Raw genomic sequence first — 17,792 nt, forward strand, 5'->3', positions numbered from 1 at the left:
ACAAAGAAAATGAGCAGACGATAAATGCGGCTCACTTTGCATGCGGATATACCATTTATTTCATTCATAACTGCCACTAGTTCTGAGTGCATGAGAATGTTTTACATGAAGTGGCAGTTGGTCAAATATTTGTAACATAGCCTGTAATAAATATTAAATAGCCAATTGATAAAGTAAGTTCAGGTGATCACAAGCTCACAACCAGGTGATGTGCTCCACTGGCACGATGATCTTGATATTATTTTGTAGTGTGTGCTGTTTTTCATATTCGCACATTTAAGATTTGAGGTAATAACGTCGCCATGATGGTAAAAGAAATTGAAACATTCCTTTCACCCCAACACAATGTAATAGGGCACTATAAAGGCTAAAGAATTTAATTCTTATCTTTGCTTTTTGCAGCCTTTGACTTTACTTCTCACCATGTATCTTTTCTAAAACACACAGTATAGTGTAAGATCATGTTTATTACTAAGAAAACTAAATCAAAATCGTATTTTAATTGAACACATCACAGAAGGTACAGAAACAAAAATCTGTGGTTAAAGCGCCACCCAGTGGTCAAAACCTGCTGGCGCATCAACTACCACCGCCACCGCGGTATGAACGGCGGCAAAGGGAACAAATTGAAGTAGTGACATCTGTACCTTTTGTAAGTGTAAAATCTTCTTTATTTTTGCTAATTTGTTTTGGCTGGATTTATTTATTTTTGCTTGATTTAGATTTATTTCTGCTATTTACTTGTTTATTTGTCCAGCTTGTTTATTTGTTTGTTATTTTATTATTATTTTTTTTGTTATTTTGATTAATGAGATTTGGTTTGTTTCATGTAATTCGTGCCCTGCTTTTTTGAAGGTGTAGTGGGGCTCTGTATTTTCTTCATACATTAGTTTTGTTTAGTCTATTGATTTTTGGTTTATTTTCTTACTTTTGTACTCATTTGGCTTAAGATTAAAATTTTATGCTGGTTTCCTCTTTTTATAGTTCAAGATGGGATTTAATTGATTTTGTCTTTCATTGTAAATTCTTCTAATATATATATATATATATATATATATATATATATATATATATATATATATATATATATATATATATATATATATATATATATATTGAGCAAGTTTATAATTTCTATCTTTTGTTATTTTGTTTTGATTGTTTTTTGGTTTACTGAAGATCTATAGGTGATAGGATTTTTCTCACAGTGTGTAGTGATCACCGTGCATGTGTTTGTGCATATGTGCTCTTTACACTGTGGAGTGCAGTGTTTTCACTTACAGGAAGTGTAGTCTGGCCACTTTCCCTGGCTGGTGAGTTCTGGCCCTTTGGTATAATTCATGATTTTATAAGTTACTGTGTCAATGTTGCATTATTGGTTTTAACCGTGCTTTTATTCAAGACTTGTCAAAGAAATTATTATTTTTGTACTCTGCCAATGTTTCTGACTCTAATTGGTGGAGCGAACTTGCGTGTGGCTTTATAAGTGGTGGGTGTTTTAATTCTATGGGTGAAATTCTCAAAGTGGCATAGTCGGGTAAACTCATGTAATTTCTATTCTACATGGGGTTTTCCTCCTCAATCTGCCCACCTGCCAACCATCACAAGGGCATTCAGAAGAGTCTGTAGCTGTGTCTGTGTCAGTGTGGAGTCACAGTGCTGTAAATCCCTCCCTCTGCTGGACGCTTCTAAAAGTAAAATTTTCGTTTGAGATGTTTCTGAGAGACATCTGGGGCCTCATGTACAAAGACTTGCATTGAATTCATACTAAAAGATTGCGTACGGACAAAGCTGTAAATGTGCGTATGCAGTAAAAAATTCAGATGTATGAAACACTGCGTACGGAGAATATTCTCTTTATACATCCAAATTTACGTGAAACTGAGCGCCGAGCACGAGTGCAAAACCCCTCCCTGCCTCCTCCCCTGTGTAAATATGCTAATGACTCTACTTTGGCAAAACCAAACGAAAAAGCAATGGCAAAAGCAAGCAAGAAGAGAAAATTTGAACAGAATGTGAATTGGAGGTGCTCCTATCGGAGCTAGACCAGAGAAAAACTGTGTTATTTGCAAATTTGTCCTCCGGAATTTTATAACAAAAGGAAAAAAAATAGAGCGGGAGAGTTTAGCTGACGCGGTTAATGCAGTGGTGTCTGAACATCGCACTGTCAGTGAATTAAAAAAGTAATGGTCCCATGTAAAGGTGCAGGTTAAGAGGAGAACAGCGGCGCACTGTCAAAGTGTGGACCCAACAGGCACAGGAGATGCTCAACTAACACCCTTTGAGGAGAGAGTTGCCTCAATTGTGGGCCACACTTTACTGTCTGGAGTAGTATCTGTGTCTGTGGGAGACACAGATGTTTTAGGCATGTCAGCTTCCCAATTGCCTACTGGCCGAGTGCAAGAATGAACATCATTGTATCGGCGCTCTTGGTCAGTTTGTGGGTTGTTGAGGGGGGTTAACAGCCACATCTTTAATGGATAACCGCGGTCTCCGGATATGCAGTTGAATAATTACACTTAATAAAATAAAATAACAACTTAGCTGGAATAATATCTTTAAATACATTACTCACCAAGAAGCCACCGTTCGCGTACCCTGCCACCTTGGAGCCTCCTCGCTGTCTCTCTTTCCAAATTTGGACCCAACTCAGCACAGATCTCCAAGAGAATAGCTCTTGGAAATCTGAAACGGCTAGTAAGCCAGTCATCATCTTGAGCCAGAAAATCACTGTGATCCCTAAGAAATGTGCTACCTTCAGGTTCGACCATTTACAATGTCCTCTATTAAGGCCAAAACTGCCCTTGCCATAGACTAGGGTTGTATTCATTTGCAAATGCTTTTATGTGTTTTAAATCACATCATTGGTGTTACATTTTGAGTAACATTATTTTTGACAATGCTAGTGTGTATTGTTCCTGTGTGTGTTTCCTCCATTATCTATCTCTTTCTCTCTCTCCACATGAGCGGAGATCAGGTGCAGCTGTGAGAGGGGCGGCGCCAGCTATAAAGGCACGCCGTTGACACTCCTCATCGAGTTCTCTTCCTGTTTCCCCTCACCATTGTGTGTGTCTGAGCAGTTTGCTCTGAGTTCTCTGTGTGGCACTGATCTGTCTGAAACCTTTTTTCCAAAGTAATCTGGTGAGATACTCTGTTAAATACGGTAATAGGACGGTATCCTGCATTAGCGGTGGCTGATTGTTTAATGCCTTTCTACAACCCTGTTTCAAAGTCATCTGGTGAGATACTCTGTTAAATACGGTACTAGGACGGTATCATGTGTTAGCTGTGGCTAACATTTACCTTAATGCTGAATGATCAAAGGGAAGGCCCTTTTTATTTTGTCCAGTTTTCTCCTGTTTTGTGGTTAGTTATGGAGGTTAGAATTGTATGCTTCATTTAAGGAACTTTATTTTTGGTATAGGTAAGAAGTTTAATATAGGTAGCGTACCTTGTTTCGTTTGTTGTTTTGGCCTTTTTGTTCCCTGATTCTGATTTTGATCTTTTTGTTTAATAAATCTGATACCTTTTTGACAACTTGGCCTGTGTGTGTGTGCGCTTGGGGAGCAGGAACGGGGACTCCGGGTGACCTCTTTTAATAGCGGTCATCCTTAATCTTATGTGCGTAGCGGGGTGCATCTGCTACGTAACAATTGGTAAAAAGAAAATTGTTTCAATTAACCCATTTTATCAATTATAAATTATTAGCAATGTTTTTCACATGTGTTGGCACGTTACTTTGTAGTGTGCAATTTAACACAATTGCCTCTAGGAGTTGCCATTGAAAATAAAACAAACACACAAAAAATACATGTACGCCAGACATGAAGTTGGCACGTACCCACGCACATTCTCATGTTAATTTCATCATTAGTAAATCCAAACGTGAGCGTGAAACCTGGCATGTGCAAAGTTTTTGTGCTTACGCAGAGTTGATACATGAGGGTGTATCAACCTGGTGATTAAAATGATACATGCAGTGCCCTAAAGAGATTAAAATAATTTTCATATCCAAAATTTCCAAGGTACACTTTTTGCTGCTCTTCACAAGAACATTTTTAACTTTTCAATGGATTTTTAGCAGAACAGGTGGTCCGTTGTGAATTATAAATAGCAAGTAAATACTGTAGTTACCAGCAATCTGAGAGTCAGAAAACACATGCAGGCAGCAGGAATTCAATACTCGTGCTTCATATAATACTTAGAGGTCTAATGATGTGAAATAATCAGTCTGTACAAGAGACTGAACATTATAATAAACTTTCATAAACTAAATATATATTATCTTGTTTGTTTTCCAATTAACCCTTTATATGCAATTATTGCTGTGCAATTCTGTAAATATGACAAAGCAGATCACTTGACATTTCAAACATGATACCACTATATATCAATAAAATCATTTCAATCATTAACATGGTTCATTAAATTATTAAATTAATCCACTTAATCTATTAATCCACCAGCTTATTTATTTGATTCCAAAACAAGTGATTTGAACTTTTATTTTATTTTTACTCGCTTCAGCCTTTACTTAAAAAAAAAAAGAAAACAGTAAAAGTATGAAAATGAAAAAAACTGCAGAAACTCAAAATGGTTTATTAGTATAAGAATCAATTTAATCGATAATATGGATGAAAATAGTGCCATATGAAGAGAAATGCAATATAGACAGTAATCGTTTAAGAAGCGGAATGTAAGTTTCGCAACTAGTGGTTAATCATAATAACACACACACATAAATATATATATATATATATGCCTAGCTTTTGTTATTAGCTCAATTGATTTACATCTAAGTAAAGCAGATATGACATTACTGACATGCGACAAAACAGCAAAGAACATGATTAAAATATTTCTCAGAATTAAAAGTTTGTTGCACACATTTAGGATAATGGAGTTACACAGTTCAACAAAACATTGTTTTAGTGGCCTTGAGTACTTTAAAGTAAACTTTACATTTTGTTTTTTACTCTGATAAATAAGCATAAAGCAAATATAGAATATTATTAATCAACACTTTTCTAATTCTCTGATTCTTCAGGGTGAGATAGAGAATCACATCTAGGCCTTTGACAGACAGAAATGCTCCTTGTTCAGTCTGAAAGATTAAAACACATCAGAAGAGAAAAGTAAATATATTTCAGTCACATCAACTAGATTTGGGAAACATTTTAACCTTAAAATGTAAAAAAACTTAGGGTCTATTATACAACCATCGCAATAAGGCACAAGACATGTTTGGTGTGATTTGTTGCTATTTTCAGACCAGCACAACCATAATTTTCACATTTTGTGCCACGTTGTTTAAATAGCAAATCCATTTGCCCCACTTTGTGGACTCATGGGTGTTCTGGTTTATAAAGGAAGTGTGTTAAGGCACATTGTTGGCATGTTGTTATTTCAAGTAACTGAAAAACACGTTCGTTATGCACATGTTCGGGTCCAAATGCTTACACATTGCTTAATACACACATATTTAAATGTAAATAAAAATAAAGGAGTAAAATGTTCCAAAAATTATTATTTTCTATATAATTATTAAAACCTTCACCTTGGGGGGTGACAATTTGCTTTTGTATAATGTTATTTTTATGATTTGCAGTATTATTTATATATTCTTACTCAAAACAATCTCATGGACAACAAGCAATCCGGCTTTAAGAAAGGCCACTCAACTGAGACTGCCCTGCTCTCGGTCGTGGAGGATCTCAGACTGGCTAAAGCAGACTCAAAATCATCAGTCCTCATTTTGCTGGACTTGTCAGCTGCTTTTGACACTGTCAACCACCAGATCCTGCTATCTACGCTTGAGTCACTGGGCGTTGCGGGCACTGTTATACAATGGTTTAGATCTTACCTCTCTGACAGGTCATTCAGGGTGGCTTGGAGAGGAGAGGTGTCCAACCTACAGCATCTAAACACTGGGGTACCTCAAGGCTCTGTTCTTGGGCCACTTCTCTTCTCCATCTACACATCATCTCTAGGACCAGTCATCCAGAGACATGGATTCTCCTACCACTGCTATGCTGATGACACCCAGCTATACCTCTCTTTTCATCCTGATGATCCCTCGGTTCCAGCTCGTATCTCAGCCTGCCTGTTGGATATTTCACACTGGATGAAAGATCATCATCTTCAGCTGAACCTCGCAAAAACGGAAATGCTTGTAGTTTCTGCCAACCCGACTCTACACCATAACTTTTCAATCCAGATGGATGGGGCAACCATTACTGCATCCAAAATGGTGAAAAGCCTTGGAGTAACGATTGATGACCAACTAAACTTCTCTGACCACATTTCTAGAACTGCTCGATCGTGCAGATTCGCACTCTATAACATCAGAAAGATCCGACCCTTCTTATCTGAACATGCAGCTCAACTCCTTGTTCAAGCTCTTGTTCTCTCCAAACTGGATTACTGCAACTCTCTACTAGCTGGGCTTCCAGCTAACTCTATCAAGCCTCTTCAACTGCTCCAGAATGCAGCAGCACGAGTTGTCTTCAATGAACCTAAACGAGCACATGTCACTCCACTGCTAGTCCGTTTGCACTGGCTGCCAGTTGCTGCTCGCATCAAATTCAAAACTCTGATGTTTGCCTACAAAGTGACTTCTGGCCTAGCACCTTCTTATCTGCACTCACTTCTGCAGATCTATGTGCCCTCCAGAAACTTGCGTTCTGTGAATGAACGTCGCCTCGTGGTTCCATCCCAAAGAGGGAAAAAATCACTTTCGCGAACGCTCACGCTCAATCTGCCCAGTTGGTGGAATGAACTCCCTAACTGCATCAGAACAGCAGAGTCACTCGCTATTTTCAAGAAACGACTAAAAACTCAACTATTTAGTCTCCACTTCACTTCCTAAGCTGCAATTGCCTCTTTGAATATCACACTAATTGTACAAAAAAAAAAAAAAAAAAAAAAAAAAAAAAAAAAAAAAAAATACTAACACTTCCCTTCTTAGACTTTACAGACCTGAAACTTGCCTTTAGTACTTATTCATTGTTGCTCTTGGTTGTGTAAACGGCTCCCTTGTCCTCATTTGTAAGTCGCTTTGGATAAAAGCGTCTGCTAAATGACTAAATGTAAATGTAAATGTAAATTATTTATTATATGCATATTTATATTTGTTTAATAGAAACAAGTTTAGATTTGTCAATCGGTTTTTGGAGATGTCTGCATCGCCATATGGGGCATAAGATTAGGATGTGTGTTTGAATATAAATATGTTTTTTTGACCACACTTCATTATTATTGTTTACAATAATAATTGTTCAAGAGGCTTAATGAAGGAGGCTCGTTCTTTATCCTCGCGCTGCAGATGGTCTGTTTAACTGTTTTCTCGCTAGTGAAGCATTCAGTTTTTCCTTTTACAAAGTCGCGATGTAAACAGCAAATGTGCCATGACATGACGCAACTGACTCTTAAAGAGAATGGGAGATGAGACTTTAATTGGTTTATTGCACATTATGCTCAAAACACACTCATAACTCTTTAAAAGAAGAAGCACAACCCTGTTAGACCATGCACCAGGGCGCAGAGTGTATTTTTATCCTTAAAAAAGCAAAAGTGGGTTTAGACTTGCCCTGAATGCTTTTGCGCCCTGTGCTTTAGACTATGCACCTAGATCGATAAAACAGAGCCCTACTGTTCACACACAGCTATGCTGATGACACTCAGATCTACCTAGCCTTACTGCCTGATGACTACAGCCCCATTGACACCCTCTGCCAGTGCATTGATGAAATGAACAGTTGGGTGTGCCAAAACTTTCTTCAGCTAAACAAAGAGAAAACTGAAGTCACTGCGTTTGGGAACAGAGATGAGGTTCTCAAAGTGAATGCATACCTTGGCTCTAAAGGTCAAACGACAAAAAATAAGGTCAAGAATCTTGGTGTGACTCTGGAGTCAGATCTGAGCTTCAATAGTCAAAGTCAAAGCAATTAGTAAATCCACATACTAGAGCACATCACACCGGTCCTCAGGTCTTTACCCTGGCACCCAGTTACATTCAGAATAGATTTTAAAGTTTGATTACTTGTCCATAAATCACTAAATGGCCTAGGACCTCAATACATTACAGATATGCTTACTGAATACAAAGCTAACAGATCACTCAGATCATTAGGATCATATAAACTAGACGTTTCAAGAGTTCAGTGTGAATCAGCCTTCAGCTATAGTATACTATGCCCCTCGCTGCTGGAATCAGCTTCCAGAAATGATCAGATGTGCTCCAACAAAAGACACATTCAAATCAAGACTGAAAACACATCTGTTTAGCTGTGTCTTTACTGAATGAGCACTGTGCTATGTCCGACAGATCGCACTATTATGTCTTTCTTTTCTTTTTTTTTCTTTTATAAACTTATCTTGTTTTAACTTGTTTTTAATCATTGTATTATTGTTTGCTTTTATTTTTTTATACTTGTCTTTTTTATTCTTGTTTATATAAAGCAATTTGAATTCCCACAGTGTATAAAATGTGCTATATAATTGAACTTTGCCTTTACCCTTTTGCCTTTTGCCTTGCCTAAATGTTGTTGTCATCTGGGCGTAGTTTGTGGGGGATATATTGTTAATTGATTATAATTTTGTGAGTTTGTCATTAAAGTTTTTATTCTCTTCTCTGTTTCTTAACACCCAACAACTGGGTGATCATTTAAAGTGCTTTCAAGAAAGGACATTTAAAATAATCAAATATAGACAGAGAAAGAGGTATAAGAATATTATTTTTAGATGATAAAATTATAGTAACGCAACCAGCTGTTTCTACATTATACGCTGTAAAAAATCGGTTAAATAATAGTTTCTGTATTTTGTAATTCACAAGTATTTTGTCGATTTTCTCTGTTTTGTCGACTTTTGTTGTGGAAAATTCAACTCTACAGTTCAACAAAGCAACTTTTATTGAAATTTTATTAGTCTAAAATATTATAATATATAATAAATATTAACATATAGAGAAGGCAATGCAGTGGGGCAGTGGGTAGCACGTTAGCCTCACAGCAAGAAGGTCGCTGGTTCAAGCCTCGGCTGGGTCAGTTGGCATTTCTGTGTGGAGTTTGCATGTTCTTCCATTGTTCATGAGGGTTTCCTCCGGGTGTTCCGGTTTTCCCCACAAAGTCCAAAGACATGCGGTATAGATGAACTGGTTATGCTAAAACTGACTGTAGCTGTGGCGACCCCAGAATAATAAAGGGGCTCAGCCGAAAAGAAAATGAATGAATGAATGAATGAATGAATATATAGAGAAATAAATCTTTAAAATGAAAGTAAATGTACATTATTTCTCATATAATCTAGTTAAAGCCGTGTAGCAGATTCATTGTAAAATAACAAAAGTGTAGGTTCAGTAATCATCAGCATCATTTTTGTTCATGCCAGAAGAGTTATACACATTCTGCAATATCACATGAGCAAAAATGCCCACCTTTTCCCCAAAATTCTAAACTTTACATTCTTAAAAGGTTCGTTTACCAAAAATGACACACTTCAACCCCTCAATGTTCAAACCTACTGTCTGCCCTTAACTGGTGCACTATATATTTCTGCAATAAAATTGTTACTATATCTCATTTTGAATGATTGAATAACAAGCTTAAAGAATAATTTAGCAATAAATAACACTTACATGTTTGTCCCGGGTCTTGAAACGGTAGTCAAAACTGCTGTAAAAGGCACAAAAAAAAAGATTCATTAGTTTGATCATAGTGTTTGTTTTTTTAGTGGAAATTTGATCATGATTTTCATCTCAGTTTTAATCATGCAAATCTTTATATAGTGCATGAATTTTAAAGTTATAATTATCAAGTTTATTGTGAATTAGATTAGATAAGTCATTTTAGATTCAATACTAAAAATAAGAAATTATAATAGTATTAAAAACAATGCTGCTTATCATTTAGTTTATTACTTGTAGGAATTTGTTTGGCTGACGGCTGTGTTGTGTACCTGTAAAACAAGATAAAGAAATATGAGAGCTTCCAATAAATAACTATAGAATCACATTAGACATATACAACAACATTGATGTTGTTAATAATAAAATGTTATTATACACAGCTCTGATTCAACTTTAACAGGTTGTATTAAAATGGTCTGGCTACAATCATTGAGTTTTACTCTTTTAAATATTATAAATGTTTACACCTACAGGTCTGTTCCAGAGGCAGATGTTGGAATTGATGGAATAGTTGTCACAGTGTGAAAGGAGAGAAGAAAACATTGTTAGTTTTAAGACTTTAAGAGGGACGTCATTTATGGTTTGTGATCTTACCTTTGGGTTCAGGTTTAGTGACAGTGAGTTGAACAGGAACCTGCAGATTTCCAGCAGAGCAGAAATACCATCCAGAATCAGAGAGTGTCAGTCCAGTCATCAGCACAGTGAAGCAGCTTTCACCATCATCACTGATCTGCACTGATGAATTCTGGAATGTGTCTGTCTTATTCTCTGGGAAACAGCTCTTATCTTTAACTCTGCACCACTGTTTGGTTTTATTCTTATATCCAGAACTGTAGAAACACTGAACACTAACATTACCACCTTCATGTCCAGATACACTGCTGTTCATCACAGACAAATCAGGAGCTGAAACACACACAGCAGACAATAAGATTTATTACTACACAGAAACAAACAACGGTAAACACACTGACACTCAAAACACAATGCCTCCACTTCAGAATAAAAATAAGTTTTATTCAAATTAACATTCTGAGGTGTCCTGAATTTTCTTAATAAAATATATTATAAAAGTTTTATATATGCACAGACAGATATATAAAAAACAATGAACAATACAAAGATTTATTTATTTATTTTTTACATAATTTAAATTGATTATTTAAATGTGTACATTACGATGTAATGACAAAGCAAGTGAGAATGAGAATAAATAAAAGTGTGCTTTTGTATGTTTTAAAGTGGATGTAGCCTGTTTGCATGGTGGGCTATGAGTAAAAAGAAATCTATTGGCTTTAGTTTTTTGGCGGTTTTTCCACACACTAAAAATTACAAGTCAGATAGCTATTGTTTAAAGCAAGATTTGAAATGAGTTAACGCTCCTTAAAACAGCTAAAACAATTGAGACATTTGCCAAAAGGCCTAAAATAATGAGACGAATATTGATTCCCCACACGGTGTGGAGACTGCAGTCTCAGCACCTGAGCCATTGGATCTTCAGGCCCAGCCTTCATCGGACGATCCAGCAGCTATTTGAGAGGACTTTTTATGCTTCGTTTCCACTGCTGATACTACCGGCGAGATGCTAACAAAATCACTGAAATGAAATTACAACCTTGCCATATGGTGGGACAGCGGTATGATGGGGCTGGAAACGTAAGTGGCAAGGTGTGAGGTGTTCAAGCCCACATTGAACAGCTGTATTCGGCTGCTGCTTGCTTGCATTGCAGAAACCATGCGCTTAATTTAGCAATAGTGGACTCAACATGCATCCCTTTGGTTAGAAATACATTGAATGCTGTACAAGACATTGTGTCGTTCAGCTTCTCTAAAACAGCTGCAAACCTTTTTAGGTGAAAGCAGCACAAAACAACATTTACAAAAGTTTTCAGACACGCGCTGGTCTCAGCACTATGTGTGCATTAGCACTGTCATCTAAAACTACCAGCACATCTATGTGACAATGGATCAACTTAAGACTGAGGGGGACCCCAGGACCTGTAGCACAGCGATGTCTCTAGGCAGAACAATGGAGTTGTTCGATTTCGATTTCGATTATTGTGATTCAGGGATTACTACAATATCTGACGCTTCTCAGCAACAGTTTGCAAAACCCAACTTGTGATCTACCGAGTGCTTCTGGTGCGTTAGTGACGCTGCTTTAAAATAAAAGAGAAGATGCAACGTTCTGATAAATGTAGGATTAAGGTTGTGAGCTGGCTGCCAAACTTTACATCAATACCTCGGTCCCTTGCATAGTAACAATTCAGACAATGTGGTCAAACACACCAGCAGCATCACCAAATGAATACTGGCAACGCAATCTGTTTCTTCCCTTCATAGATCACCTTGCATCTGAAGTGAAAGGCAGAGTTTGCCTGGCACCTCCCACTGTTGAAAGGCCAGTATTTGCTGCCAGAAAACTGTCAGAATTATCCGAAACAGTGTGGCACGAGATCAAAAATGAGTACGGAACACTGATGCAAAATCTAGATAGTGCTGATGTTGGATTGGAGCGGTGGAGGCAGTTTAATGTTACAACACGCAGCAGCAATGACATGTGGGGGGTTTTGAAGAACATGGCGGAATTTTTCCCAAATTTGCATTATATACGGAAAGTCCTCCAAACTATGCCAGTGTCCACGCCCTCTGCAGAGCGATCTTTCAGTGTATTGTAGCGGATGTGTGCGTACTTTGCAACAAAATCTTGCAGGCGCCCTTGCTCTAGGTTATGCTCTCTCATTCATTTATTTTCTTGTCGGCTTAGTCCCTTTTCTAATCCGGGGTCACCACAGCTGTATGAACCACCAACTTATCCAACACGTTTTTACGCAGCGGATGCCCTTCCAGCCGCAACCTATCTCTGGGAAATAAGCTATGCTATATTCCATGCAATTATTTATTATTTATTTTTTTATAAATATACATTACTGATTACTAATAGCTGTGGATGATTGATGGTTGGTCTTATTATATGATGAAAATACAGATGCCTCAAAGTTTGAATAGGAAAATTGTCAAAAATGAATGAAATCTTAATGGTGAAATTTGATTCAATAGATTATGCTAAACTAAGCTAATAATGACCATACCAGAAATCAGCTGAATGTATTCAAAGATGGTCCAAGTCAGCTGTTTACCTCTAGGAGCCTTTTTCAAAAAAGGTGGAGTGGTTATTAAAGTATACAGGATACCCAGGAGTCGAGAGTGCAGCAATCAGAAATAAACAGCTGTGAACACACTGCCACTCATACACTGCTTTAGAGCATGTGAGTAGTGAGTGAGTTTAAACTACTGTATGTTTATTTCAGCACAAAGACAATATAATCATCACAGATACGCAAGATCACAATGCAAAGATGCAAGCCTTAGCTCTTAGAAGTAAAGACAAATGCATAATGTTGGATTGTTATGCTGCATTCAGAGCATCCAGAGCCAGAAACACTTCCCACAAGACTCTGTAATTTGATCTGCATCTTGTCTGTGACTTGTTTGGAAAGGGGTTTGGATGCAGACTGGTGCTGTGCAATCTGCGCTGCATCCAATGCTTTTTAATGCGCTCACCTAACCCCACCCCTAACCCGTCACAGTGACGTCACTCACTCCATTGACTGCATTGTGTCTGACATTGCATCGCTGAGTGATGCAGTCTCAGCTTGCATCATAAAGGCTGTATCCAGATACTTTTGCCTGTTTGAGGCTGAACCTTCTTCTTGACAAAAGAACAGTCATGAGATCGCAACAATTATATAGACCTGCAGTAGTCGAAACACACTTTGTGTTTTTTCATTAGTCATCGCACATCCTACGCTCAACTTGTTCTTCTTTTTCACTTGTGTGAACAAAAATAAACCTCTAGCACACATAACAAAACCTTTTACATTATTTGTTCATCAGAAATAATACAGATTTTGAAAAATGTTCTTTACCTGATTGTACTGTCAGATACAAATAATAGCCAGCGTCTAGTGTCCCAAGACCACCGATCTCCACAACGCACCAGTAATATGCAGAGTCTGACAGCTGCAGATTCTGCCATTCCACTGTAAAGATACTCTGAGCTGGATAATCAGTGATGGAGAATTTATTTCTTGTTTCATTTACATAAGCCAATATAGAGCAAGAGCTAAAAAATGTCCCCCAACACCAAAACTTCTGGTGTTCTTTATATTGTTCATCATATAGACATGGAATAATGCCTGGAGATCCAGATTTCACTCCTATATTCAGTTTATTAATCCAAACTCCATCTGTAGACAAGATTAAGTGTATAGGAAAAACATAAACACACTCATAAACTGTACACACACTAATGAAGTAAATGTAAACTAAAGAATAACTAACATCAAAGTAAACAACTGTAACACATCAAGTAAACTACAGACCATATAGTAGTGTAACAATGAAATTTTAAAATAATTATAATTATTTACCTCCAATGTGAAGTAAAACCCCAGAAAGAATCAGAGTGTAAATCATGTCTGCAGAGGTGTGTGTGTGTGTGTGAGAGAGAGCTGATCTCTTCATTATAGGCTCCGGTTTTAGAGGAAGTTCAGAAATGCACTTTGCACCACAAAAGTGTGAACAAAGGAACAATGTCGTTCTGCTGCCAGTGACACATCAACACATCAACATCTCACTGCTCAAGTCTTCAGTTTGTGAACAGGCTAATGATGAAATGAGCAGATGAGTGCTTTAAACTTAAAGCACAAGTGTGAAGCTGCATCCACAAAACTAGAAATGTTATTTTAATTGTGAAAATGTTCTTTTTATTTTAAATTCTTGATTCATTACATAAAAATCGTAATTCCACACTGACAAATTTCTGACAATAGCAAAAAACAGCATTTCCTCATTGTTCGTTCTGCAAAATCACATTTCTAGCTCAATTCTATTTTTACCATGTTCAGGTTCTGTGTTTATCTTTTATTAACGTTCACCCTAGTGCTCCAATTGTATTACAGCGCCATGAAGAGGACAACAACAAAACTACACACATAATTAAATTAGCGGAGTCTTTTTTTAAACCAGTATTTTAAATATGAAGATCTTAGCACTTTCTTTTAAAAGACAGAAAGTGAGTGAGAGAAAAACACTCATCATACTCTACACAGTTGATTGAAAAGCTTTGAATTTTCAACAGTTTTGAACCTCAGATCTGTTAATTTATCTGAGTCCTCCTGAAAATAAAACATTGATGAAGTTCATAACATCAGCAAAAGAAAATAATAACATGCTAAAACACACACGCATCCACAAAAAAAGTTGTGATGGCATTCAGAAGAGTCTGTAGCTGTATTTTTCTCAGTGTGGAGTAAAAGAGTTATAAATTCCCCTGTTGGATGCTTCTGGAACTTTAACTTTAGTTTAAGATGTTTCTGAGCGACATCTGCTGATTAAAATAATACATGTAGCACCTTGAATATTGGATGATTATTGCCTCCATATTATTTGTGGATGCAAGCTGTGTCATCCACGCGCTCTATCAATGTTGCATTGCATATCCATTTTTACATCCACAAACAAATAGCTTTAAACCCGATTTGCTTTCAGATTTGCTCAAACATAAATATGTTTGTGAAAACAAATATTATTATTTGCATTCATGCATCTTAATTATGTGTGCAAAAGGAAGTATTGCATTTGCATTCATGTGTATTCGCAAATAATATCGAGACAATAATAATCCCATATTAGAAGAGATTAAATTTGCATGTCCAAAATTTCAGTCTGTACAAGAGACTGAACATTATATTAAACATTAAGGGCCCTATCATGCACGCGGCGCAATGTGGCGCAAGGCGCGCGCAATACTTGTTTCTTAGGGTGCTTTCACACCTACACTTTTGTTTCGGAACGTATCTCGATTGCCCAGTCAGCGCGGTTCGATTGGCATATGTGAACAGGTCAATCGCGCTCTGTTCCGCGCCAAAGTAATCGCTCCGAGATCGCTTGAATGAGGTGGTCTCGGCTCGATTGAAACGAACCCTGGAGCGGTTCGATTGCAGTGAGAAAGCGATCCGATCCGAGCGCGGTTATATCACAGTGTTTTATGGATATGTAATAGGCTTACAGCTACATGAAGAGAGAATTATGAGTAGGGCGGGAAGTTTCGCGATTCTCCGGATGCCCGCAAACGAGTGATGATCTCCCGGTAATCTCGCGTCTCTCTCCCAGTCCTCAAATAGGCATCTCGCGCACCCTTCTCACCCCTCCCCACCGTGTCTCTCCTCAGACACGTCACGCGCGCGCACCCTGTCAATCACCACCAAACCACCACCTCTCCTGACAGCTGAGCAGGACGCTGCAAAATAAACCCTGACACTCTGACCAATGTGAGGAGAGTTTACTCGCACGTGACTTGTTTTAGCTCTTTTAGTCCGATTAGAAACTTTGCAGTGTGAAAGCGAACCGCTCCAAGAGCAAAGAGCAACAATGTAACAATTTTAATCTCTGTTTCGGAACAACTGAATCGATTCACAGGTGTGAAAGCACCCTTAGTTTCAGCTTGGAGCAAGAGTGGTTTTGAGGCGTTGTGCCACGCTGTTTAAATAGCAAATGCATTAGCGCTCATTTGTGCGTCCATAGGCGTCCTGGTCTAAAAAGGAAGGCCTTCTGAGGCAGACCGCTGGCGCGTCGCTATTTTGAGAAACTATAATAGATTTTTCATTAGACCAAAACAAACCCGGTCTAAAGTCTAACGCAGAGTTTCACCTCGCTTACGCACTGCTTTATAGCCTACACACAAGATGTAGAGCAATACGCAAATATCTTTACATATGAAAAAATTCAAATATTAAGGATATGTATATATATATATATATATATGTAGGATATAATAACAATATATATAGGAATTAAATATAAAGGATTAAAATATTACAAAACATATTATTTTCTAGCCTACATAAATATGAAAAATCACTGCTTTCATGTCTTCTTTATCTCGTGAGGCTTTTTTAGTTCATTCATAATAATTAGCTTTTGTATAATGTTATTATTATTAGCAGTATTATTTATTATATCCATATTTATATTTGTTTTATTAAAAACAAGCTTAGATTTGCCCACCTGCAGGTTTTAGACCATATGGGGCACAGCATGTGTTTTAGGATATAACTCAGGTTTTTGAGCACATTTTGTTATTATTGTTCATTTATTCGTTTGCTAGAAATTAGAACTGAATTTAGAAATAGTTTTGAAACAAATCTTTGCGCTTAACAAACGAAATTAATTATTTAGGCTAATTGATGTCTGTGAGTAAAGGCTTCCCTACTCAGAAGAGCAAAAGTGAAAGTGAACTTACTTTACGTCATGTAAATGTGCATATGGTGCGACGCAGCTGGCTCTTAAAGGGAATGGGAGATGAGACTCTGATTGTTTTATTCTCAAAACACACCTATAACTCATTAAGAAAATAAGCTCAACCCTTTTAAACTATGCGCCAAGGCGCAAAGCGGATTTTCCCGTCCTTAAATTAGCAAAAATGCATTCTGACAAGCCTGAAAGCGTTTGCGTCCTGCGCTTTGCGTATAAGCCGTTAAAATAGAGCTCTAAATGTCAGTGTGTGCGTGCGTTCGTGTCTAGGCTATACTCAAAACATCATCTCATTTGTTTTTTCATTTTCCCTTTATATAATTTATTGCTGTACATTTCTGTTGTGACAAAACAGATCGCTTGACGTTTCAACCATAAATTTCAACCAGGGTCTCATCACGCAAGGCACACTGTTTGCACTCGATGGCTCTCGCTTGTTTATTAATGCCTGTGACAGCAATGATGTAATTTTCACAGTGAAGTGTCGCTCTTTTGAAGAAATGTTGTATCTGTGTCTGTCCTAATCGCAGATTTTGGTATTGTACCCTTGTAAAATGAGTACGTTCTGTTTTCCTTTATGTTTTCATAATTGCAGATGCATAAATTGTATTTATGAATATAATATGACAGAGATTTTATTCCATATTCAAACGGCCACAAATTTGTGAAAGTGGGGGGGTGTCATGGCCCTTTAATTACCTGTTTGGTGTGAACTCAGCATAATGGTGTCATTATCGCCACCTTGTGGGTTGGTGTGCCAATAACAAGCATCACAGTGCATTTTAGC

The 17,792-nt window shown here is 37.4% G+C and overlaps 1 protein-coding gene across 1 annotated transcript in view; it reads right to left on the reverse strand.

Moving 5' to 3' along the window:
* Window positions 1-3,518: 3,518 nt before the first annotated feature.
* The window catches only part of pigrl3.10 (polymeric immunoglobulin receptor-like 3.10), an 88,338-nt gene continuing 74,064 nt past the window's right edge, over window positions 3,519-17,792 (reverse strand). Inside the window, 6 exon segments of the mRNA NM_001306106.2 lie at window positions 3,519-4,722; window positions 4,749-5,104; window positions 9,638-9,671; window positions 9,920-9,957; window positions 10,160-10,163; window positions 10,283-10,594. Coding sequence (NP_001293035.2) covers window positions 5,068-5,104; window positions 9,638-9,671; window positions 9,920-9,957; window positions 10,160-10,163; window positions 10,283-10,594 — 425 coding nt within the window. The 3' untranslated portion in view covers window positions 3,519-4,722; window positions 4,749-5,067.

The sequence above is a fragment of the Danio rerio genome, chromosome 2 (genome assembly GCF_052040795.2).
Source record: "Danio rerio strain M-AB ecotype USA chromosome 2, GRCz13ab, whole genome shotgun sequence".
Taxonomy (NCBI): Eukaryota; Metazoa; Chordata; class Actinopteri; order Cypriniformes; family Danionidae; genus Danio; species Danio rerio.